Source organism: Priapulus caudatus, unplaced genomic scaffold (genome assembly GCF_000485595.1).
Source record: "Priapulus caudatus unplaced genomic scaffold, Priapulus_caudatus-5.0.1 Scaffold250, whole genome shotgun sequence".
Lineage (NCBI taxonomy): Eukaryota > Metazoa > Priapulida > Priapulimorpha > Priapulimorphida > Priapulidae > Priapulus > Priapulus caudatus.
In genome coordinates, this window is record NW_014577311.1 from 106,686 (window position 1) to 132,496 (window position 25,811).

Consider the following 25,811-nt stretch of genomic DNA (forward strand, 5'->3'; position numbering starts at 1 on the left):
GCAGTAGACGTTAGATGAGCGCTGTCGCTCCGCGGCACTTGTTTTCTAAAGCAGTCTATATTAGCACCCTGAGTAGCACCCTGTATTAGCACACTGTAATGAACCCTGAATGCTCGCGTGGGTAGGGAAAAACATGGGGGCAGTCCATTACGCATGCATGGGGGTGGACTGGCACTATTCTAATCATAATTATTGCCTGGCAACCTGCAATGCAGATGTGTTAACTCGCAGCTGAGCGAAATTCTCGCCTGCCTGAATATACTTGGATTTCAGCAACTCAATGGAGTGAGGTTATCACGCGCAAAGGGTGATGCCATCTTTGATTATTGATGACACTTGCACGCGCCATTTCGCGGCAACTGCTTTTGCTATTAGAGCCTCCTCCACCCGCCCCCTCCCCCCACTCTCCCACCACAACCACTACGCTCGCGCTCGACGCATATCCATGATAACATGTTAATATAGAGAAGTCATTAAAGTTACGCAGCTGTATCTTTATTACTGTACTACCGGTTGAGCAAAGCCTAGCTATCATAGATTTTAGATCTGTATTAGTAGTATCCTAGATATATGATCTGAGCGCGAACGCGGTGATGGGAGGGTGCTCTTCATTCGTTTGCCAGTGAGTTTAGCATCAGAACACCTGCCGTCAGGTGAGCGCTGTCGCTCTGCGGCACTTGTTAGTAGAACAATTCTTTTTTTTATCTTTTTTTTTAACTTTTGGTTTAACAGGGGGGGCATGGCCCCCTTTGGCCCTCCCTAACTACGCCACTGTTGCCTACCTCAGTCTAAGAAACCTCCATATTCCACCTATGCTACATTTAAGATTTCTTGCAGAAATGGAAGTGCTTTCTTTCTTGTAAAAAAGAGAGTAAAAATGAGTGGATGTGGTATTTTTACACATACACTTCATACCTATGCACAAATTAATAATATCTGTTTTTTAATACACGCCAAAATTGCCAAACACCACCGATAAACAAACAAAAACACTTTTAAAATTGCTTATAGAGCCATGACACAAGCCAGAGGTGCGAATATACGTTGTTCTGTCCCAGGGACAGAGTTATATTAAATATTTTGAATAAATATTTTGAATATATTTCATTTAAATCTATCGACTGCTTCTAGCTTTACTAGAATTATCTAGTAATAATTTCGAATGTAATGGTTATTATGTATTTGGTTGAAGTATACTGACTACTGTGATTACTACTTGTGCCTATGTACTTTTATTTAGCGTTTATTCTGTCTTTTTGCAGGCTCAACCTGTTCAACTATGCGTCAACTAAAAGGCAAAGTGAAGGAGAACAAGAAAGAAAAGCGTGAGAGGAAACTGGAAAATGTAAAGGGAAAAGAAATGATAATGAAGTTTGTCATCCCCACTCTGGTTGTAATTGCCATGGTCGTCGCTCTCATTGTGTATGCTGGCACGAGACCAAAGGTCTAACTCTCTATTCTAAGACTATTTCGTAATAATCTTCTCTTTGTTTGGTGCTGGACATACTCTCCTAACTATATAAGTGCATAGCGTTCTCCTGAGAGTTAGTGGTACATATCAAGGATTCGTCTGATCTTCTCTCTATATTCTGTATAGTCTCTAAAATAACAACTATAATGGTGAAGCTACAAGTAAAGTATCGAGACGAGCTGCAGTTTCTGTACGAGACCGTCGTCGACACGCCGGTCGGCGACATCCTCAAGGAGGTGGTGGCCATCTATAACGGGAGGCTGAAGGTGCAGCGGCTGTGCAGTGACATGGAGGAGCTAGCGAGTCACGGCGTCGTGATTCCGCACGAGATGCAGGGTCTCACCGACGAGCAGGTCCACGAGCTGAAGCTCAGGGACGAGTGGGTGGAGAAGTGCGTCCCCAGCGGCGGATACGTCGAGAGCAAGGACCCGATTGGCCGACGGAACGGCAGGGCCCCGAACGAGAAGATGGCGGGCGTGATCACGAGAACGGTCAGCGAAGCGAAGGCTGAAATCTCAAAGAAGCAGGCGGAGGCGAGCGTGTGCGTGACGCAGACGATGATCGGTGATGCCCTAGACCAGCTGCGTGGCGCCAGTATGATTGTCTACCCGATGGGACTGCCGCCACACGACCCTGTACGCATGGAGATCGAGAACAGGGAGGACCTTACTGGAACTCAGGTGACACGTTTAATCGAAATATTCAGTCTGTACGATCGATACGGTCGCCGATGTGTTTGTTACATCTCGAACAATGATATAAGATGCTGAAAGTAATATATTGGCTCCCAAGCACTCGTTTTGGATGCCTGACTGCCATTTCCCGCAGAATTGCATAATCTAGACCTGATTGTCATGTTAATTTCTAGACTAAGACTAGACGAAGTTCCTTTTTGCCCCACACAGGCCTCGCAGGAAGTGATTGACCCAGCTCTGGCACAGCTCTGGTGGGCAGGGAAGGAGCTGCAGCACGACAAAGCTCTACAGGAATACGTTGGTAAAAACGAGAAGACCAAGATTGTAGTAAAGCTGAATAAGAGAGGTTTGGGGGCACCAGCAAGGGAACCCATCTGTACTGAGGAGCAGAAGAAGCAGATGATGCTGGATGCATACCGGAGGCAGGAGCAATTAAAGAAATTAGAGGAAGGTAATGATGAATCGTACTTGGACAGTGACTGGTCAGACAGCACTGCTCTTAAGAAGAACTTCCATGGAATGAGCAACGTCAAGTGGCGGATGTAATGTAACAGCAGCAGCCAACGCAATCTACTCTTTTCACTAGATCATAAACTGAAGCCTTGTCGTTATGAAGTGCTTTGGAGTTTGCTCAAACATGTCAGTGTATATGTCATGAATTTTTAGCTATGCCAGCTTTTATAACTATGAACTGGATATGAAATGCACCTGGTAATATGGACTTCTTATGAATAAAATAATGAAGCATTTTTATTATAATCCTTCAATAATTATACTGTTTCCTGTAACTATGAAAACTTGTGTCTATGTATACTCATGAACATGTGTATACATATTTTCATACTGCAACTCATAGTAAACAATACCAATACTATTTGAAGAAAATGAAAACGGTTGCCATCAAACTAGTACCAGTCCCGCTTTCTACAAACACATAAAATGAGGAGAATCACTCGTACCAGAGTTTTGTATACTCTTGGCCTTTTCGTAAATATTGAACGTTTAAAAACGGTTGCTCAATATATACATTGTGTAGATGTGCTGTGTTCCCTCTTTTCTCACATTACAAGCACAAACATTGGCGTTTAATCAAAATCGTGTGCTGTACCATAGGTGCAGTTTGGTGCAACAAATCGCAAAATTGCTCGCAACCCGAGTTGAAAGTACTGTATAACTTGGTAGCTCCATCGTGACATAGAACGTGATCAGTGTAAAAATAACCCGCCTTCTCTATTCCACGATGTGTAATTTCAATTCAAAATCGGTTTTCTGTTGTGTTTACAATTGAATGTTAACTCGTGTTTAGTTGGTATTATAATTCAGTATTATCAGTGGCAGTTAGTTGCCTATTTACATTATACAAGAAAAATGAATTGTCAACTGTTACTCAGCTATGTGTTACTAGTACAGTAGTACACATACATGGCTAAGAATTTATGTCATATAAGATTAACATTTTTTTACCAAAAAGTTACTTTTAGATTTCATGAGTATGTGTATAGAGTAATGGGTGCTGGGTTTGTGCACCAGACCATAGAGAATATGAAGTCACTGATCAGTTCGTTCTGATACTTGGTATCCTTTTGTTTTCATGCATGTTCTGAATCATAGCCATGTGTTGTGTTGCACTAACTGTGTAAATTAAATGTTGGAGTGGTATTTGTGTGTGGCGTCTTAATGGCACAGGTTAAAGTTATTGGTTTGAGCTCTTTTTAATAGAATTCTTTGATATTTGCATACCAACTATCAATTTTTCACGGTTTTAAACAAAAAAAAACTTGTGTTTGAGGAAACAGGTATTATCTTAACTGTCATTTGTATCTTTTGTTTATATTGAAAGGGAAAATATATAAACAATGTAAACTTTTTAAATTGATATAAATCTTGATAGCATTTATTACTAAAACGTAATAGGATCAACATAATGGTATGGAAATCATGTATATTCCATTATTTATTCTGGAATATAGATTCCAACTAACTAAGTGGTGTTGTTGCAGTTACAATTTTCACATTTTTTACAACCATTATTCACCTCTATAGACTCTGAAATAACAACATTTGCGATGTTCTCCACGGCTACTGGTGTCTCTTTCACTGCGGTTTTATCCTCCGTTTCCATGCCAGTTTTTCTAGGCCGAATACGGTGCTTGGTGACCAAATGTGGAGGTTTATGTGTGGGATGGTTTGGAGTCCACGGGCCAAGACTGTTATTTGAGTAAAAGTCCATCGGATACCTGTCGTGCCAGGCCACCTCTGACAGTGCCACTGATGCCTAGATGTAAATAATGATATGCACTTATTTTAAATGACAAACAGAGATTACATTCTTATCAATATGTTCATGTAATTTGGGACTACATGCTTATCAATATGCTCATGGAATATGGGACAACATGCTTATCAATATGCTCATGGAATATGGGACAACATGCTTATCAATATGCTCATGGAATATGAGACAACATGCTTATCAATATGCTCATGAAATATGAGACAACATGCTTATCAATATGCTCATGGAATATGAGACAACATGCTTATCTGAGAGGAATGTGAAAGGAGACTGTAATGATGTGCTCACCTCGTACGGTGTGAGCAGAGGTTTTGAGAAGGCAGTGCCCCAATCTATGGAGAGTCTTGGACATGCGACCTGCACCCAGGCATCGATGTCTCTAAACTGCCGGAGCTTGTCGGGGAATATCTCCGAGAGCAGCACAGTGACGTGATCAATACCTCTGCTGTCCAGTGTTTTCTTGAGATGCTGAAACAGTACGTAGTAATGAGTGCGACTAATCGAAATAATCAAATCACAAGCGAGTCGAATAATTACAACCTATATCAGTAACGCCAGCTTTGATATATTATCAATTATTGCACTTCAGTCGAGTAGCCAAATAATCTGAAATTCTTCCTTTCTCGCGATACCTCCATTATCTTTGGTGAACCCTGCCTGCCAAGCGTTCCAAGAATAATGCCGAATTTCTTGGCAGATCGAGACTGGGTGATGGCTGTCATGCGGTTTTTCAGCATCTGCGCATGATCATAATGTTCCACCAAAAACTCTTTGTTGTATGGATCATACCTGCACATGCACGAATCTAAGTAATTGGGCATAATTAAAACATCAGAGTTGGGTCATATTATATAAGATTTAATTACATTGTTAACTGATGAACAAAAACTGATACAGAGGCAATACACAGCAAGGAGCCTGCTTAATTTACCTGTCTAATGCCACGCTAATAAATTGCTGGAGAAGTGTAACAGGAAGAAGTTGGCAGAATGCTCGAAACAGGCATATGAGAATAGGGAATTGTGAAAATCTCTAAACCCCTTCCACCCTCAGTATCTTGCTTAGATGGATAGGTCAATTATAATAAAGCTTAATAATGTTCCATTACAAATTCGCTAGATTATTAATAGACGCTCGATCGTTCACTATTGAAATTACTGGTCAGCTAAGTCATGGAATTTCTACACTGATTATATTGGAGAAGATGTGATATGGTACCTATAAGCAGATATTGAAGGATTGGCTATCATGATGGATTCCAGATGAAATCTTCCGTCACCCAAGTAGCTGTAAAAAAGTGCAACGTGTTTCTTATTGAATAATACAAATACTTTTACAACCTACTACCAATACAGTAATAATTATGCTAATATGCTAATTGTGCTTTGTATGCTCACACAGATTTTCTGAATAATCTATGAAAAGTCTATTATATAGATAATTATGTTTGTCATTTATGACTGCATATGGAGCATGACTTACATAATAGCATCAGCATCTGGTACAAGTGGAGAGGTACAGCCAAGGATCTCCCCTGGAGACAGTGGCTTGCATTGAGGTATTTGCACAGTGTAGTCCTCTGACAGATCCTCTTTGACACTCTTGAATATATTTAAATACAATCAGATATATTTAACCCCTGTGTTTGTTGATAATGATAGCATACACCAACTAGATGGGTATCTATCATTAGTTATGCACATTTGTCTGTTTCACTGATTTGTTATAAAAGAGACAATTTGTGAGCAGTATTTAACAAATGGTAATCCACATTACAAAACTAACAAAAATGAAACCAACAATGGCATTAAATGACTTGTACTGGTGTGCAGCCATACCCATGACAATGTCGGCAACTAAAGCTGGGTTTACACTATCGACTTCATGCTGACAAATTGTGGAATTGGAGCAATTTCCCAAGCTCAATCAACGGTTCTATGAGCAGTTCAAAGCTTTTACGTTATCAACCGCGAGTCGGCAAACATCCATAAGTCCATAGTTCCAGCATAAAGTCGTAGTGTAAACCCAGCTTAAGTGAATTACCTGCAATGCTGCAACAAATTGGATCGTGCTCACTAGCACTAGCCGCGACTTGCACGGAAAGTTGTGTCGCACGGTCTCCACGAAATGCAGGGTATCAATTTTTATGTCAACAAATACGTAGAGCATGTTGATCCCTGACGTTTGATCCACCGTGACTACAAACACCAGAAAATGCACATGATTTTACTAAAGCTTGACCACCAATGAACAATAAACAAGGAAAGAGGACGTGAAACTAGGAAAATCAGCTAGGTGCTCATGACACGAGACAATTCTTATGAGTTACCACATCCCACAACACTGTTCGAGTAAAGTGAAGTGCTACGGCTTTATTTGCAGAGAGAAATAGCTATTCCAGTCTGTATGTGTTAATATATTGGCACTTTGTAGAAGATATACTCACTTAGACAACTGTGCCCGTAGTGTACCATGAGATCTGCACCAAGCGCTCGGGCTGTGTAGTCATCCACACAACATGCTCCGTACGTAACATCAGCCATCACCAAGGTCTCTGCTCCTGAAAACCTGAAGCAAACCTGAACTGTCATGTTCTTTTTTCTGTCCGAGGTAAACCATACTTTGTAATAATAGTCCCTAAGTATCATTCATATATGCCCTGCTGATGTGTGTAGAGTGATTGATATTCCTATACTTCTTTCATACGTTAGTGAGCTATTGGCCTATAAAATTGTCGAGCGTAGTTGTTTTACTGACAATGCCAAAACGTGATGACCTAAAAATTAATGTACAATATGTATTCAGTCTGGCTTTCCAATAATTTAACACACTCTGATTAACAAATGTGTAGTGTAATCAGACAATATGACAACAGAGAGTATAGAATACCAATGAAACTACACAGAACCAGGTATACATATCACCAGGTCACATATGTAAGGAAGATTTTAATTCTGTTTTTATTTCACCCTAGATGACTAGGCAAATCAACAAGTTTGTTTATTTCAGTAGATATGCATTACTCTTCGATATTTACATTATACAACCCTAATAAATATTTATGTATGCTGTAGGTTTTAATAGAATAAAATATAACTGTCAAAAACATCTTTATAATTTATTATATAGTTGTTCCTGACAGTTATATAGTTAATTTTGATTACACATACTTCTCAATAATGTCGGCAATGGTACAGGCAAACATCAGCAAACCCTCAGGGAACTGCAATGCCACTGAAAGATTGATAAAACCTTCATCTTAAATCTTTATCAAATAAATTTTACAAGGAAACCATTTTCTCCATCAAATAGACTGTCATACAATTATTTTGACTTGAACATACATCATAAAATACATCACGACATATCAGCAGCTGGTTTTAATAAAGTTTGCTACAGTTGAAAAGTTTGCTAAATACACTAGAGGTATATAGGATAATAAGATACAATACTGGTAAACTAAACATAATTAATATGTTACAGTCCATAAGAAGTACAATCTATTCTTTAGTAATTAACTACTTCCTCTTTGTATGTTTTCTATCCCAGATTTAGTCTAGAATTCTGAACAGTTTGCATGATTTTAATTTTATATTATTTACTCATTTATTAAATGGTCCTCCATATTATAAGCATTCAATGCATGAGTTATAACACAAACGTATCTATACAATGTACAGATATGTACATATGTGCATTGTACAGATATCTTCGTGCTTATAGGCATTTATACTTGAACAATTTAATCTTGGTGCCTTGTTCTCTATTGATTTACTACACGGATTATATTATTGTGCTTATCTTATATATTAAAATTGGTAGTAATTATCAAAAATAGCTAAATGTAAAACACATTATTTGGGTCTGATATGATTATAGTATAGACCCAAGTCTTGATTAATTTAGAAATGTATGATGATCAAAATCAACTGACTACTTTATATATATGCTAGTTTAAATAGGCAATCAATTATTCATGATTTAGTAACTAATGAATTGCAACCAATATGAATAGTATGACACATTGTTTCAAGGTTACCTTTACGTGAACCTGTTCGTTTTATTTTCCATATTGTCTTGGGAATTTCAAAGTTGTAGTTGGGTGGTAGCTGAAATATAATATTCTATACATAAATAACAATATACCTTATAAATATTTTTCAGAATTATCACAAAGGGTCACTGGATGGCAAAAATAATTAACAGTTTCCCAACTTGCTAAAGCTGGGTTTACACTTATAAATTTTAGTTAAAACGTTGACAAATTGATCAAATTTGTTCGTGACTTCAATACAACGGAGTACAGTACCTGTAAAATAGCTTTTTGCAGTTCTTCATCATTCAAGATTTCTTCTGGAATTTGTGATACTCGTTTTATTCCTGTAAAAATTATTCAAAAGGTTCCATTTAAAATGTACTCAAAAGCTATGTGCTTGAGTAATTTTCAGGTGCTGTTATACTGGTATGATGGCAAATGATATTGTTATATCAATATATTATAATAACATATAAGCTAATTAGCTTTTGTATACATACTCTTGTATGATATTTGAATTAATCTACATTCTTGTCTGTGTGCACGCATGCGTGCATGTGCGCATACATGTCTGTGTGCCTCTGTCTGAGTCTTTGTCACTGTCTGTGTCTGCCTGCATGTGTCTGTGTGTCTCTGTGCTTATCCATCTGTATATTTCTGTCTCTATGTGTGTGTGCGCATGTACGAGTGTAATGGCAAACAAAAAAGGAATAATTTGCATCATATATAAGTTATATGATACATACAGCCTAACACAAGCGTGGCTGTTAGGCACCTAGAGCAGAGACTGTATACAATAAGCTGGGACAGTTCCTACACTCGCCACATTCAAATTACATCCCACGTGTGACACTAGCACCGACCAACAGCGAGTAAATAATTGAGTAGCGGTATCTGTAGGATACCAAACAATAAATAACAACAATGGCGTGTAGAGTGTTAACCGTAAATGGAGATACTTAATTGTACAAAGCAAGATGATTGATTGAAATTCGCTGTATTGGTAGATTTTTATTCAAGTCCATGTTGTTATAGGTAGCTTGTACAAAACTGCACCGGAAATCATTAATAAAACACGCGTTTTTGGACTAGAGTGCATAACAGGCTGATGACTTATAAGTGAACTCTGTATACTCTTATTATCTGCATGTAACTGTGTTAGCACAAACTGCACAGCTGGTGCAGAGAGATACTCTGACAGTGAGATGACTTATTTTTTCTCAACATTACTCCTGTGAGATTTTAGTGATGTATGCGGCTTGGGTAGCATTTGTTTGACAGCAACTTATTTTGTGCAGGGCTGCAAGGTCTTTTTTAAGTGTTTGTTCACCAGTATTGTAGTGGCATAGTTAGCCTACATTTGCATGCTACCCATGTAGCCCAGTAGATGGCGCTCGCGCTCGCCTTTCGCACGCTCTATTCCATCTTTGTTTTGTTGTTTTGCTTGTATGCCAGTTGTTCTGGAATAAAGCCGGTTTGTTCCACTGAGTAGCTCTTCGTATGTGTGTGTAATAATTAGGGCTGTAACGATCCACCGAAATCGAATCAAATCGTGATTCTCTTCCCTCGATCCGATCCTCGATATTTTTCCCCGTATTTTCGATTCGATCCAAGCTGCTCCAATTTTTAAACTGTATGCATCGGCCGAAGTGTGTATGAGACGCATGCTCCGATTGGTCAATAGTCACGACTCGCCAGTCAGCTAATCAGCGGCTACAGCACATCGCTAACACGTTGTTTACATGGCTCAGTTTAGCTAAAAAAGCTAAGCTTACTCATCCGACCCAGCATTAAAGTATTAAAGTATTAAAGTATTAATAATTGGCCATCAATCATCTCCCTAGTGGCGGTGAGACTTCTTTTATTGGGTGATGGCTGGAAGCATGGAGCTTATCAGGTTTTGAATATGTGCTGTATCAAATTTAAATATACCACACGAACCATGCAGCGGCATCATCCGGCATGTACATGTACTGATCTGCAGCTACAGGAGCCTACACAGTCGGTCCATGACATGATGTAGATTTCGTTAATAGCATGTGGGGGTAGAACCTTTAATTAAAATTGACAGAGGTCTTGTTCAGGGACAGGGTGTTGCCTATTCTTCATTTCTAGCAAGAAATACGTTGTGCCTATGAATAGCAAGAAGCCTATGAGTATGATTATGAATGTGTTAGCACATGGCATAATCATAGGACTGTGACAAACAGATTACAATTTAAAACTACAAATACAATTATTGAGTCAATAATGAGTATTAATTGAGGCTGAGAGGGTCTATGTCCCCCAGGGTACTGCCAGAACGTACCCTGGTACTATCTAATATGCCGGACCGTACCTCGCCTACTCCACTAACGAGTCTATGGAGTCACCTACGCCTACTCCCTAACCCTAACCATATCAAATAGTGACCAGGGTACGTTCCGGTATACCGGACCGTACCCAGGGTACGTTCCGGCAGTACCCCTGGGGGCAGGGGCGTCACAACATGATTGGGGGCCTGTAAGCAAAAATGAAATTGGGGCCCTAAACATGAATATTTTTTGATGGACCGTGCGCCGCAGGCTCACGGCACGAGTGCCGGAGGTAGGAAGTGTGAAGGGGCGTCTGGGGGGTCTACCCCCCATAAAATTTTGAAATCTAGACGCCCTAAAATGCTATTTCCACTCTTCCAGCATTCTGAGGCTATTTTAAAAGTAAATTTTAAAAAAATTGGGGGGGATAAAGTTTGGGGGCCCCTTTAGGCTGGGGGCCCGTAGCGTTTTCCTACGGCAGCCCTACGGCTGTGACGCCCCTGCCTGGGGGACATAGATCCTATGAGCTTAGCCTTAATTGAGTGTAGGGGCCCTACCGAAAGTGACAACAAAACAGTGTCCGTGTACATGCGGCTAGCGACAGGGCGTCATCCCTATGTTACGGATGCGCGATTCACCCTAGCGGCGAGTTATGGAACTAAAACCATGTACAAGTACATTTGATAAACATGAATTTTACATTTTACCCTAACCCTAACCCTAACCCTAACCCTAACCCTAACCCTAACCCTAACCCTAACCCCTAACCCTAATCGCGCATGCGTAACATAGGGATGACGCCCTGTCGCTAGCCGCATCTTGTCCGTGTCAGTGAGCGTAATTTGTATTTGTAATTTGTAGACGTTGGACACAAACACTTTAGAAATTTAAAAAGATACTAATATTATTCGGTGCGATATACAGCACCTCTCACCTTTACCACCGGAAAAGTGCTTTTTACTCGTTTTGGCAGAAATTACAACAGGCAAATGAGCCTGAGCCTGAGGCAATACAGTTTCACTGGGTGCTGCCATCTTGGAGTTTGCCCTACTGCGGCGTTAGTATTGTTAGAACTCGCTAAAACATATACTATGTTAAGATGGAAATTTTTTGTGCTTTGATAAATAATTCTGAATTTTAGTTTGGCATATACTTTAATAAATTTCTAATTAAAATTACGGATGCTATTTATGATATTTATGCAATCGAAGCGCACGATATTGTACGATACGTCTCGCCCTCGGTACAGTCTTCCGACTCAAAATGATTACAAACAATTTCGTCAGTTCATGACTTCACGTATTTCTGGAGAAAAATAGCGATATTGCGATCATATTTCAAGTCTGTAAAAACTGTAATCAACGCACTTGCGTGAGAACCGGTGATATATTATAATATGGCTAGTACATCCGAATCTGAAGGACAGAAAGAGGGAGACGACCCGGAAGATGCGAACAAGTCTAATCCCAGTCAAGATGGCACATTCGAGTGTAACATATGTCTAGATACAGCACACGATGCTGTAGTTAGCATGTGCGGGCACTTATTTTGGTATGTACTAATTGCTACTAGTAGGCGTCGTACGCCATGGGACCCACTAACTAAACCAAAGGGTAGTGTGTTACATGATACATCATGCACACAATCTACCTAACCACCTGGCACCTCAACATTCGGTTCAAGGATAGAGATTAGAGAACATGGGTCCCAATAAAACCAATGTAATTTACATCAATATAAATATAATATTACATCAATATAATAGGTTAGGGTTATGGTTAGAGTTAGGATTAGGGTTAGGATTAGGGTTAGAATTAGGGTTTGGGTTAGGTTTAGGCACATTGGTTTTATTGGGACCCATGTTCTCTATCCTTGGGCCCAACATTCCACAACTCACAAGTGCACAACAAATACAAATGCATCATTACAATTTACATGTCTGAAGGCTGGCCTCCGTCTTTTTCATTGACTTGTAACTTTGTATATTAAGTTCGTCAGGAGTCGTCAAGTAGCGTAATTTATTAGGTAGTGTGCCTGCATGGCGTGACATAGATACAATAATGTAACCCAAACCCAGGAGGATAGGGTTACAAAGCGTCCGTATGGTTTTGTGCGGAGGAACGCCTGAGTGAATCACTCAGGGCGGTTTGCTAGTGCGTTTTCAGAGACTAGAACTTCCAAACTGGGTTTATTCTAAACACGAACCTTTCTCTGCTATCCGGGAACTTACTATGTATCACAATACTCTGTATTAAACTAATATAACCTGTTACAAAAATTCGAAGTGACGAGCGGCGAATATACTGAGCGCATTTCTGTTGACCTGTGACGTACTTCGGTTTGAAGAGCGGATTCACCGACCAATTGGAGGGCGCTGCGTTTGCCGATCGCTATGCGCATTGGGAATGTGTACGTCACAGGTCAACAGAAATGGCGCTCGAAATATCCGCCGCTCGTCACTTCGAATTTTTGTAACAGGTTATATTAGTTTAATACAGAGTATTGCGATACATAGTAAGTTCCCGGATAGCGGAGAAAGGTTCGTGTTTAGAATAAACCCAGTTTGGAAGTTCTAGTCTCTGAAAACGCACCAGCAAACTGCCCTGAGTGATTCACTCAGGCGTTCCTCCGCACAAAACCATACGGACGCTTTGTAACCCTATCCTCCTGGGTTTGGGTTACATTATTATATCTAGGCGTGACACACTAGCCAACGAAAGAAACGTGAATTTGATTATCAATATTAACTTCAAACTTAGAGAAATAGCGAAGGTGGGTAGGACTGTTTCTTTGAAGTTGAATAAAATGGTTTGAACATAGGGTACTCACTTGTCATAATTATTCATTATTACATGGTGGGTGTTCTAATTGACATCTTGGTACAAATTCACTCTGTACTGTAATGTGGTGGCCCGCATTTTAATACTACAGCTTGCCACATTTGCTGCTCTGGTTTTTCTTGGGATTCACTGCTGACAAATGAGCTAGGTTCAGGCCAGGTACTGATTTTTAGGGGTCTTCACTTTCCCAAGTGAGAATACATTTCCAATTAATTTCCTCAGTTTTAAAACCTAAGTAACCTTAACCATAACACTAGCTAATTTGGATCAAGGATAGTTTGGGACGCCGCAAATGTGTTTTAGCATGTTACCTAAACTAGGATTGGGACACTAATTCTAACATTTAATGTAGCAGTTTAGTTAAAGGTTATACAGTATTCGTTCAATTCTACTTTAGATGTACAATTTTTAATGACGGGGTTAGGTTAGGCTTATGGTTCAGGGATAGGGTCATGTTGCAAAACGCTACAATAATAATGATTTATGTAATGTGGTTACAAAGTTAGATGGAGCCGATCAATGAATTGTGTCCTAGAAATTTGTGCTAAATAGCTCTAGATACTATGGGCACAATCTCTTTCTCTGTAACCCTTCAGTCTCCTAAGACACAGGTTGTGAACTCCCTCCATGTTCCTCGGTTGGTCACCTTCCGCTCCATTTCCCTCCAGGTGTAACCTTTCTTCTTGAGTTCCACCTCCGAATCTCGCTTCCAGGTTGCTTTAGGCATTTCTACCCAATGTCTTCCTTGCGGGTTCCAGCTCAGCGCCATGCATGTTATGTCAGTCGTTTCCTTCCGCAGTGTGTGGCCCACCCAGCCCCCCAGCCCCCTGGGCTCAATAGACTTGCATATATTTAGTACAGCGGGGAACTAATTTAGAAAAGTACATAAAATCTGTTACGGTAATTATTTTCTCGTGTGCTTTATATAAAGCTGGGTTTACACTACCGACTTTATGTTCGCGAAATGGCGAGTTGGACCAATTTCGCAATTCGGCAACTCCAAGTTGGCAAAAATAAAACATGGTCTAACCTGCCAACTAGTTGCTATCGATTGGTTGGTCGCCCAACTTTTGTGTTTACACTGCCGATTGTCGGTTGTATAGTTGGGAAGTTGGTCCAATTCGCCAACACAAAGTCGGTAGTGTAAACCCAGCTTCAGACCAATTCCAACTGAGCATGTTACACTCTACATTATCTAATGTTGCATTGCTAAGGACATAAATTACTCTATTCTGTCTAATTTAAACTAAATTTTACTTACACGTGACAGCTTTCAAATTTTCTAATTTGATATTCATGATTTATATGATCTAAAATCTGACTCCCACATTGCAGTTGGCCATGTCTACATCAGTGGTTGGAAACGAGACCAAATCGGCAAACATGCCCAGTTTGCAAAGCAGGAATTAGCAAAGAGAAGGTTGTACCCCTCTATGGAAGAGGAAATGCGAAGCAAGAGGACCCTAGGTTAGTCAGTGATATTAAACATTAGTTATTACATTCAGTTAACCTCAGTGTTAATGTAAATTTCAAGCAGTTTTACTATGCATGAAATCAGGTTATATTTGATAGAATATTTTAGGGTTGTCAAAAACAGGGATCTATATGTTTCAGGACCAAAGTCCCACCACGGCCACAAGGTCAGAGAACTGAGCCTGAAAATAATGGGGTAAGCAAATGAAGTTGATGATGGCTAACTTCTACTAGCGAAACTATCAATTGGGCAATAATAATATACAGTACCATTTGGTGATTGATTGTGTATTGATTTTAGCTGGACCTATTAAATCAACATGTCCACATCTTGTCTTGATGATTTTTTCACGTCTTTTGAAGAATTTCATGTGAAATAGCACGTGTCTGTAGTAAAGTTAAAGTGTGAGGAAAGAGATATTGCCAGAATTCTCCTTTTAAATTTCTGTTTTGTAAATCACAACAGCCTAAATTCTTAGTGATTATCAAGTTTGTGTAATTGGTAGTATATCCACTAATAGGTTAGACTGTATTTTTCTACATATTTATATTATTGGCTGCGTCGTTTTCATTATTGTATCCCCCACGACGAAGTCGGCGGGGATACTATGGTTTCATGTCTGTCCAGTCGCCGTCGCAGACACTTTCCCTTCTGCTCTATAACTCGACGCCTAATTGACCTAGCGTGACCAAACATGGTCTACTTACACATCTTGGGGAGAAGGTGCGCAGCGTACCGAAACCAGGTCACTATGACCTTTATTTGACCTTTACCTTGACCTTTATCATATTTCCCTTCCGCTCTATAACTCGGCCTCTAATTGGCTTAGCGATACCAAACTTGGTATACTTACACATCTTGGGGAGAAGGTGTGTCGCGTACCGAAACCAGATTACTGCAACTTTTATTTGACATTGACCTTGACCTTCATCATATTTCCCTTCTGCTCTATAACTCGGTCCCTAATTGACCTAGCGTGAGCAAACTTCGTATATTTACACATCTTGGGGAGAAGGTGTGTCGCGTACCAAAACCCCTAAGGCAACCAATTTTAACATACTTGCACATGTATCTCAGGCAGATGAGTTGTGTAACAAACCTTTGTCTTTGTGACTTACTTAACTTTACCTACCTTCTACGTCCTTACAGAGATATTTCATTCATACTAGATCACGGGGGATACATGTAGTTGGCGACAACTGCCCTTTCTAGTTTGTTATAAGATTATTCGAAGACTTGAAAACAAAGAAAAAATCAATTTTAATATGTTTGATCTTGTTCAGCCATTTCAGAGTTTCAACTGGGGAGGAGATGGAGGATTTCAAATGTCATTTGGAATTGGTGCCTTTCCCTTTGGCTTATTTGCATCAACAGTGAATCTAGGAGGCCCACGGCTACCTGGTGGTAAGTAGAGCATATTTCAGTGGAATTTCAAAACAAACCAAGTCGGATACACACTACTCTACGAAAGAAAACACGACACTTGAATGCCTAGCAAGGCGTGATGTAACCAAGGGGCAAGGAGAGATTGTATCAAGAGTACCTAATAGAGAAGAGTATGACACCGTTTTAACAGCGTTTTGCATAGTTTTCAACTTGTAAATATTCTATCAATATGTGAATAAATATATTCAAACTTTACCTTGTTTTTGTCTATGATTCTCCCTTAATCATATGACACCACCAATTTACCTGAAAATCGTATGTGTTCTTCAAAAAAGTTCTTTGAATATGACACGTTTCACACAGTTTTCACAAATGAGCACATGTATTCGGCTCATGTTGATATGCGGCGGCAGCACCAGGTTGTAACTACGGGACGCTGGGGGCTGTTGTGGATATTAGGTAAGAACAGTAACAGCACTTGTTTCTCTTCCTTATCATCAGGAACACGATGGCAACACAGCTCAAATCAGCTGCTAGCTCGTCGTGAGCACACATTTATTTTTAGCACGCTGGAAACGCTACACGCTGAATACAATTCGATGCCTAATCTCCCCAGCACCCCCAGCGTTCCGTCATAGACAATAGAACACTAATCCCATAATAAACTTGCGCCGAAAACATGCGCTCATTTGTGAAAACTGTGTGAAACCGTGTCGTATTCAAAGAACTTTTTTGAAGATAACATGTATACGATTTTCAGGTAAATTGGTGGTGTCATATGATTAAGGGAGAATCATAGACGAAAACAAGGTAAAGTTTGAATATATTTATTCACATATTGATAGAATATTTACAAGTTGAAAACTATGCAAAACGCTGTTAAAACGGTGTCATACTCTTCTCTATTATGTACTCTTGATTGTATATATACATTGACAATACATTTGCAATATCCGTGCTTGCTGTACTACCATGCTTCCGACAAGACATTGCTTGCTGTCCGTGTCATTAGAAGTGATAACAGTATTTATGTCAGTTCTTTTTCACAATGTTACCTGGGGAGACCCCAGGAGGCGGTTTTACCAAATTAAGTCAATTAAGCATGTCATAAGCAGCTCTAGCACACAGGTAAACTCAATTAGTTCGGAGATGCATTTATCAAGTTGTGTAAACTCACCATGACTGCGTTAGGATTGTCAAAAGAGAACACAGCTAGAAGTTAGGGCATGTCAATTAGGCAATTAAGGCATAATAACATCTTGAGGATTTATTGGATGTCGCAAATTAGCTTAAGCTTTGAAGGCATGTGGGACCTTACATGCATTAAGAGCCTGGGCATAGTATATGTGACCCGCTCCAGCAAAACCAGGATTAAGTAGGAAATTCTACAAATTGAGTTATGTGCATATCTGAATAGATCATTTAATTACCTTTAAAATTATATATAATATTTGGCTATATCTAAAGAATTGACCGATCTACAGCAATTTGAAGATCGGAAACCGACTTATTCCGGAATATGCAGCTTTTGAGATAAAGCGTTCCGGGTATGGTGCCCAGTCGGGGATGAGCGGTCAGGGGCCCTTCAAAAAAAATTTTATTTTTTTTATTTTTTTAAAATTAAAAATGACCATAATAATTTAGAGATATCTGAACCTAAATATCCGGATTAAATATGCACTTAGGAACTTATTTTTGTAAAAATCTCATTTTTGTCCAGGTAGGCCATTTTCAGAATTGACATGTGTGCGTGCTCATTATTCAAAACAATGACTTGCGACTTAGTCCGTATTATGCTGGAGCGGGTCACATATGTGTAAATATAGTGCTGATGAGAAGATGCAAAATCAAGGTTAAAGATCAAAAGGCCAATTGCTCTAAGGTGCAGATGTTCAAAAGCAGATTGGGGGATGAACCGCAGCTGAATAGTCGTTTGCGGCTCTATTTACTAATATTACTTTATTTGATGTTTGATCTTTATCAATTCTTCCTGCTAAAAAGACGATTTGTGGAACCAATTACTATTGACATACGAGATGCAACTATGCTGAATATTTTATTTCTACATGTATTTAAAGATTTACTTGTTTTAAATCTAAATTTTTCTTTTTTCAGCACAACCAGGGACACCCCAGTTCGAAGAGGAGCAGTTTCTGTCGAAGCTGTTTCTCTGGGTAGCTATTCTATTTATCTTCTGGTTGCTGGTTGCGTGACAGATGCCCAGTGAGACCCTCCAGTTCTTGCTGTGAAATCAAAAACAGACCTATCCGCGTTTCCCGACTCAGCAGTCATGTTTGAACGGGTGCCACATAAACCAAACTATATGAAGTTGTTCTGCGCAGTGGATGTTCCAAATTGTGTGTCACTACTTACATGAAGTCAAGGACCTCAAGTCATCGCTGCAGACGGACATGATCACCACAATGCACGTATGCCATGCTGAAGACTGAGCGAGGGCTGATTTACAGATTTTCTTTAAAAGCTGCTAGCTGTGAGATTTATGTTTGGGTTACTTGTGTGGTTTGTCTGTAATGGCAGTTAGTGTTACAGTAAAAATATAGTACACAGGTAGGAATAGCATGGTTTTGCTAGTGTACACAATGCAGCCTTATATAACTTTAGTACTGACTACTAAATTATAGTGTAGCAGTGTTCTACTATAGGAGGTGCCGAATTTATGCATTTTGCATCACCCAGAATATATCTAAGCAGTCACTCCAATCTAGCATATATGTGTCCAGCATTACCCTATGGGTTAAATGTATTTTATTCATTTTTTAAACCAGAATATGGACATTAAAGGTGCAGGTAATCAATTGTGGAGATGAACTGTAAGGTATTTGTACACGGTGCATAGACTAATACATGCATGTCATGACTCACAAAATGCATGTTTATTATAATATTATAATGACATGACCGTGTATCGTCTATCAGTTGAAATTTTCAACTACAACTGAACAAAACTCATGCTGCTGTATTTCTGAGACCATGTCTTCTAAGATGTGGTAGTCGTTGTGCAGTAGCCTGCCAGTTTCATTTCTGCACAAGAATAATTAATACGTTGATACAGTAAAATAATATCAAGAGCTTATAATACCTATATATATATAATAATAGCCTGATAATATTGGGATGTGAAACAGAACATTGAGGGCAAGATTTCTGTAGCTGTAAAAAATTCGAGATATATGAAATATTATCAAGATGTTTACTAAAAATGGTATGTAAATTGCTCTTGGTATTTTAAAATATGTAATATATTATATATTGAAGGCATGTTGAATGAATGTAATTGTTAATAATAAAGTTCTAGTGCTAAGAAGACATTGAGTTATTGTACACGAATATATGTTTACAAGAAGTTATTTATGGTTTTACTGCAGTTTATTATACACTACCATGGGTGTTAACAAAAAAAGTTGGGACTGAAAAAATTGGGTCCAGTGGGATGGATTCTGTGCAATATAACATGCATTTGATGACATTTCTTGATAAGATAGAAATTAGTAAATGCTACAGTCTATTTAATCTGTAACATAAAAGCTTGGATAAAACACTTATACAAGAATATATAACAAGCATACATAGTTAAGATCATTAGATGCAACTCACTTAAAAAAAATTTTTTTATTAATTTAATTTAAAATTCATTAAAAAAGGTCCCAATTTTTCTTAAGATGGACGTCTGTCTACAGACAGACAGTTAACACCCATGCACTACACATGACACACAGAAAAATATACATAGACATGGCAAACAATCATTTTTTTAAATTCACAAATATTTACAAATGATAGAGGACTTGGATATGCCAAAAACTTGGATAAAACACTATTATATGAGTATATAACAAGCATACATAGTTAAGATCATTAAATGCAACTCACTTTTTACAAAATTGTTAAAACTTTAAAGGGACAGTAGCCTCTAGGATTTTACTGCATACAACTGTACTTACTGTATAACAAATCATCTATACCCACATGTATTTGTCACCAGATACTTAATTAATTATTTACACATCAACGCTACGAAATTTGAACGGCGCCATGACACCCGCGACCGTGCTGCCACCCTGAAAAAGTTGCGTATTTGCATTTTTATTTTGCAGGTAAATGACCGAGGGCTAATCACAAAAGTGCAATTATATTTATACCTAAATGCTATTTAACCGAACGATATTCATTTTAGGGCAAATTTATCCATATTATAACTGAAACTATATGTCGTTTATAAGATATTACAATCCTTTTGCTTTTAAATGAATAAATAAGAAATACCCTCGGTCTGTAGCCCTTGGCTGGAAAGTGGTTTTGCGCAACTTCTCAGATCGTGCGCTTTGAGTGGCGCCACCGTCGTTGTAAGCAAACTGTAGTCGTTAGTTTTAAAACATTTAAAAAAAATATTTCTAATGGTGATTGAACCATGAAACTTTTTATGTAGCGCAATTATAACCTAAATTAGCTGAAAATAACCCTAGAACCTAGAGGCTACTGTTCCTTTAAGATTAAACAAAAATACAATAAAAATACAAATATTTACAAATGCTAGAGTCAAATCATTTTGTCAGCTAAACTTGGCACTTGTGAATGCAATGCATGCAATTGCATCTCGACGTTGAAGTATCAACTGCTGCTGCTGTCCTTTGGCTTCACAAACGTCATCTCGTCTCTCCATTTCATGAATGTAGGCTCTCCAGAACGCAGCAGGGGTTCAGGCGGGTCGTCCATCCCTGGCCGATCATATGCTGTAGAGATTATGGCTTGACGCTGCCCTTGCTGAACTCTGGGCCCATCACTACTTACCAACCTCTCGCCATGGTAGCTGTGTTGTAAATTATACTATATATAGGTATTTACATATATAATAAAGGAGAACATTAGCGCTGCTTGACAATTTTTAATTATCCAACACATAAATTTCCATTGCTTAAAATTAATTGGAAGTTAATAAATACTTGATTTCAACATGATGTGTTGATTAGAGTTTGTTTACATTTAAGAGATGATGCCTGTGTTGTTCTTAGATTTTCATTTTCCTGTGACAATACTGAGCATTGGTAATTTTTAACCATTTAAATGATAAAAGATCGTAATATTTTAGACTTTACATTAAGCTTTAAAAATTATACATGTTATAATACTAATCTTTTACAGTTAAATGATAGCTGCAGATCAATACAATTTACTTTGATTATAAGCTCTAGGTCTGAAAAGTTAGAAACTATAATTCAAAATCACTATCACCATGAATACATCAAAAATACATACCCAAATCCAATTTTGGATTTCCCAGCCTGTCCATCCAACTCCACAGCTTCAGAAATACCTGATTTCATCTTTCCAAGTCCCTGACCCTCCTTCCATCCATGATGCTCCATGATTTTTCTACCAAACCCCTGAAAGGCCATTATAAAAATATACACTATCTAGATGCAATGATCTTATATAAGTGTCACATAATATTCCATGACAAAGAACTAGTAGACTGATTGCAAATACTAACCTTAGTATATTTCTCAAACTTTCCAATTTTTTGGCTCTCTTCTGGATCAAGAACTTTCTTCCTTTTCTTTCGGTCTCCGAATCCAGCAGTAAACATATCAGTAGCTTCTATCCCAGCTCTTCGTCTCTGCTCTCTCCTCATCTGGACGAAATCCCTGAAAGATTGGCACAGGACGATTTCAAAAAGTTGCTTTACTGTTTTTTGTTAGGACCAGATATATACCAAATTATGTGCAATAGTGCTATTTACTGCGGTAACGGCAGATCCAGCAGGTTGGTTCCTCAAGGTTATTCCCTACTACCCGAATCGATTACGGCAAATGAGTAAAAAAAACAAAGCAGTCATGAACATTTTAATCCTCCATTTTACATACTGCTTCCCAAATTTAGTATTCACTAGAGGCTTTAAAATTGTTGTCTGCTGTTCGGTGTCTTACCCAAAAAAGCTTATAGCTCTTCCCTATAGACCCACTTGCTGCCCACGTTTGGTCATGTTTCAGGCAAAATCACATCGTATTTTAGATGTTGCAATCAGAATTGATAGAGTGATTCAGTTTTGATAGCCATGTTCGCCAACTCAAAAATATCTCTACAGACGTTATTATTTGGCAAAGGTTAGGGTGGTGAAAATGGCCACAGGGGGAACACCTACCTGCTGTCCTTATCTCCACCAAGAGGCTCATACCACACAGACATGTCAACGTCCCACTCATCAGCTGTTCTCTCATCGAAATCTAATCGTAAGGATATTACAAAAGATTTTAATTTAACTGTCACAGTGCTGGCTATCAGAACAATTACAATGCTACATAGTATCAGGAGTGTATCAAACACAAAAGTATTGATACACTCCTGATAGTATTAGGTGTTAGAATGCCCCTGTGTGAATGCAGCAAGGGTAATTAAACCTAAAAAAATGTGTGTATCACTGTGAGCTAAGGTTATAATGTACAGGTGTCTGTAGCACTATAAGTTTACAGCTCACATGACACAATATGAGTGGGGTTTACACATCAACAATAAGTGATCTGATCAAAGTAACACGATCTGTCTAAAATACTGCTAAGACAGTTAAAATGGGCACAAGCGGTTTCACCTCCTTCCAATTGGTCCCAGTATGCTGCATCTGTATGCCAGACAAGACCTGGCCCACCCTTTTCCCAGGTCACCTCCATTTCTTCTTCATAAAGTCTTTCCTTTGTGCGATCCTGCGAGGTGACATCATTGTGGAAGGATTCGTACCTATCCCATTCCTCACCTGTGTCGTCATCCTAGAAAAGCGGAACATGGCCAAGCACATTATTATTTGTTTCTTTCAGTTATAGATGCTGTTAACCTGAATCACATTGATTATAGTATCTAAATTGTACTTGGCCAAGACAGTAGTTCCCCTGCGATTGGTCTAACATAACGATATATAATTGTAACACTGCACAGTGTAGATATCGCTTACTCAGAAGATTTCCTAAGAAGAGTTCTAATAATTTAATTCTGCCTTTGGAAATGCTGCTGTACGAATGGATACATGTCATCTGAACACTTAATTACCTCTCCAGAATCTGTGTCGTTGCTGATGCTGTTGTTGTCATCCTTCCTGGTTTCCGAGGGCATTTGTGTCTTTAAATACACATCGCTCAGCTGCATCCCTGAAGCTGTAATGACTTCATCTTCCTCAGTATCTAATCTTGAGTAGGTTTCCCCACCGTAATCACATGGCACATTCCCATAGCGGCGATTTGATCTGCAAAATAAGAGTATTTCAAATGTGAGCTTGTGCTCTGACAAGTCATTAAATGCCTTTTGCCACCTAATAAATTCCCTATTTTACATTTGATTAAAAAAAACTATGAGGAACCAAACACAGTTGATTCACACATGGTCAAGATTATGCCAGTTTATTACCTTGACTTTGGAAACTGCAATCCCAACTGTTTAATGAGATGCCCTGGCATTCTGCACAACCTTATCTGCTCCAGGAAATATGTTACAGGTGTTCCCACGTTGCCCTGTGGCATCACGGGTGGGGGGTGAAGCTCAGCAAGTTGCCTTATGTTTACATCGGTCAGCTGTTCCCGATCTGGGTCAATCTGTCGCTGTTCTTTCCTGGTCACGTACTTGGAACTTGCAGTACCTGTATCTGTGAACAGAAAACATTAGTTATAAGTTGAAGATGATCCTATATCAGAAGAATTACTGCCTGAAAGCTCTGGAGCATACAGAAATAACAAAGGTTAACAACGAGAGACTCTGTGGCTCAGTGGTAGGCATCGTGCACTGTCCACCAAATGCTGTGAGTTCAAACCCCGGCCGGGGTAATGAATTTTCTCAAGGTGTAAAAACCTGGCTCTCAACATTGGAGACTGAATCTCCCGTGGCTCGGATGACCACGTAAAATGGCGGTCCCGTCTCCAGAAATGCTAGCCAATAGGGACGTAAAAGAACCACTGAGGGTGCAAAGGAACTCTGGCTGTGACCACCCTCAGTGCCATTTGGCTAAAAAGCTGACTACCTGGCTTTACCCAAGCTAGGTCACACCTCATGGCTAGTTATAGCCCGTTGCCTCGATGCCAAATTTGGATACTGCAACGTACTACAACAGAAACAGAAACCAAGCTATTAATAAAAGCAAAAGGCCCATAGAAAAGCCACGTACCTGTACCAGGTACCTGTCTGTAAATGATAAAGGTCAATTTAGGTATTCCCATAGAGTGGTTGTAATAACCAGATTTGTCTGCATTAATTGTTATTTATATACTAAGTAGGCTATCATTTCGTGAATACCATTATCTGATGATGTTCTTAGCTTTGCTATAAAACATTTTGACTGGATCATGTTTCCTTCCTTGTCAAGCCAGTGTTTTCTGTGGTACATCTTTATAAGCTTTTCTACATTTTCATTCGCTAGCCGTACCACACAGCATGTTGTATTCATTACACTGTCACTGAGCCGCGATTTACTTCCTTCGCCTTCTGTTGTACAGGATTGCGTCCCACTACTAGTAGTAGTAGTACTTGCACTAGCAGTAACTGTTGATCTTGCAACGTTTGCTACAGTCACAGTGAGTACAGAGTCTGAGACTGAAGATTCCGGAACGTTTTTTAACTGTTTCGTTTCTGGTCGATGCCGAAAGTGAAAACAATTAAAACCTCCAGATTCTATAAATTGAGAAAAGTAATTTCTTAGATCGGACGATCTATAATAAGGAGGAATATTCCCAATAATACATAAAACAAGCGATGCATTAGTTTCGATGGGGGCAGACATCTTGGACCAACGACAACTACCAGGAACTGACGTCGTATCGCCTATCGGGTCGATCGGTGGTGTGTGCTCACATATTTGGGCAATACTGCATCGTTAACAACGATATATTTGTCATAATACATAAGAAGAAAGCGTAACATGATCACAAATAATTAAAAACTTGTATATATTGAGTACACCTAAGAACAGACCGACATTCTGCGGGCAATAATCTCTGGCTTTATACTCGCACCCCTTGCACTATTACCCGCTACCGCGAATAGGCTCACCCAAAAAGCGGAACACCCGCAACAAAAACAAATGACTCACTCGTCTCCCAGCCACAGCCAGTCGGCTTATTCAACTGAGGAGAACTTGTCATTTAGCGGTAGGTGATATTTTCCATAATAATTATCGCGTAACGGTTTACTGGTTTGGAGCTCTATGCTACGTGGAATGTTCTTTGATAAAACACCATCACTGGGGCATTGGCGAGCACCACGAAATCGTTAGTTGTGCGATCAATGAGAGACGTATGTAATACTAATAGTAATTGGTAATACTAAT

The 25,811-nt window shown here is 39.1% G+C and overlaps 5 protein-coding genes across 9 annotated transcripts in view; 3 read left to right on the top strand and 2 right to left on the bottom strand.

The window, feature by feature from the left end:
• The first annotated feature begins 1,456 nt into the window (after positions 1–1,456).
• Positions 1,457–3,961, top strand: LOC106808047 (UPF0769 protein C21orf59-like). Its single transcript, XM_014810602.1, has 2 exons — positions 1,457–2,151; positions 2,377–3,961. The coding sequence occupies exons 1-2, from the start codon at positions 1,618–1,620 to the stop codon at positions 2,710–2,712; spliced, it is 870 nt and encodes a 289-aa protein (XP_014666088.1). The 5' UTR covers positions 1,457–1,617; the 3' UTR covers positions 2,713–3,961.
• A 69-nt stretch (positions 3,962–4,030) lies between these two features.
• On the bottom strand, positions 4,031–11,859 carry LOC106808046 (diphthamide biosynthesis protein 1-like). Its single transcript, XM_014810601.1, has 11 exons — positions 11,727–11,859; positions 8,772–8,842; positions 8,502–8,571; positions 7,633–7,696; positions 6,909–7,030; positions 6,506–6,660; positions 5,945–6,063; positions 5,681–5,749; positions 5,095–5,251; positions 4,751–4,930; positions 4,031–4,441 (listed from the first exon to the last, which is right to left on the bottom strand). Exons 1-11 carry the CDS (start codon positions 11,824–11,826, stop codon positions 4,148–4,150), a joined length of 1,401 nt encoding a protein of 466 aa, XP_014666087.1. The 5' UTR covers positions 11,827–11,859; the 3' UTR covers positions 4,031–4,147.
• A 143-nt stretch (positions 11,860–12,002) lies between these two features.
• LOC106808048 (E3 ubiquitin-protein ligase RNF185-like) lies at positions 12,003–19,840 on the top strand. Its single transcript, XM_014810604.1, has 5 exons — positions 12,003–12,343; positions 14,968–15,099; positions 15,247–15,301; positions 16,390–16,510; positions 18,608–19,840. The coding sequence occupies exons 1-5, from the start codon at positions 12,189–12,191 to the stop codon at positions 18,703–18,705; spliced, it is 561 nt and encodes a 186-aa protein (XP_014666090.1). The 5' UTR covers positions 12,003–12,188; the 3' UTR covers positions 18,706–19,840.
• A 1,126-nt stretch (positions 19,841–20,966) lies between these two features.
• LOC106808043 (G patch domain-containing protein 3-like) lies at positions 20,967–25,414 on the bottom strand. Of its 3 annotated transcripts, none has more exons than XM_014810596.1 (8): positions 24,782–25,411; positions 23,903–24,137; positions 23,549–23,741; positions 23,097–23,271; positions 22,653–22,734; positions 22,002–22,155; positions 21,767–21,894; positions 20,967–21,320 (listed from the first exon to the last, which is right to left on the bottom strand). In XM_014810596.1, the coding sequence occupies exons 1-8, from the start codon at positions 25,263–25,265 to the stop codon at positions 21,122–21,124; spliced, it is 1,650 nt and encodes a 549-aa protein (XP_014666082.1). In that variant the 5' UTR covers positions 25,266–25,411; the 3' UTR covers positions 20,967–21,121. The 3 variants fall into 3 exon arrangements, with proteins under 3 accessions (XP_014666082.1, XP_014666084.1, XP_014666083.1); XM_014810598.1 differs by having other exon boundaries at positions 24,912–24,995; XM_014810597.1 differs by having other exon boundaries at positions 21,213–21,337; positions 24,782–25,414.
• Positions 25,415–25,524: 110 nt separating this feature from the next.
• LOC106808042 (unconventional myosin-Ic-like) overlaps positions 25,525–25,811 on the top strand; it is a 32,982-nt gene continuing 32,695 nt past the window's right edge. The window contains exon 1 of one of the 3 annotated variants that reach the window (XM_014810590.1): positions 25,525–25,632. The gene's annotated coding sequence lies outside the window, so the exon portion shown is untranslated. Of the gene's footprint in view, positions 25,633–25,692; positions 25,778–25,811 lie in introns of those variants that run through there. The other 2 variants (XM_014810594.1, XM_014810592.1) reach the window with 2 other exon arrangements.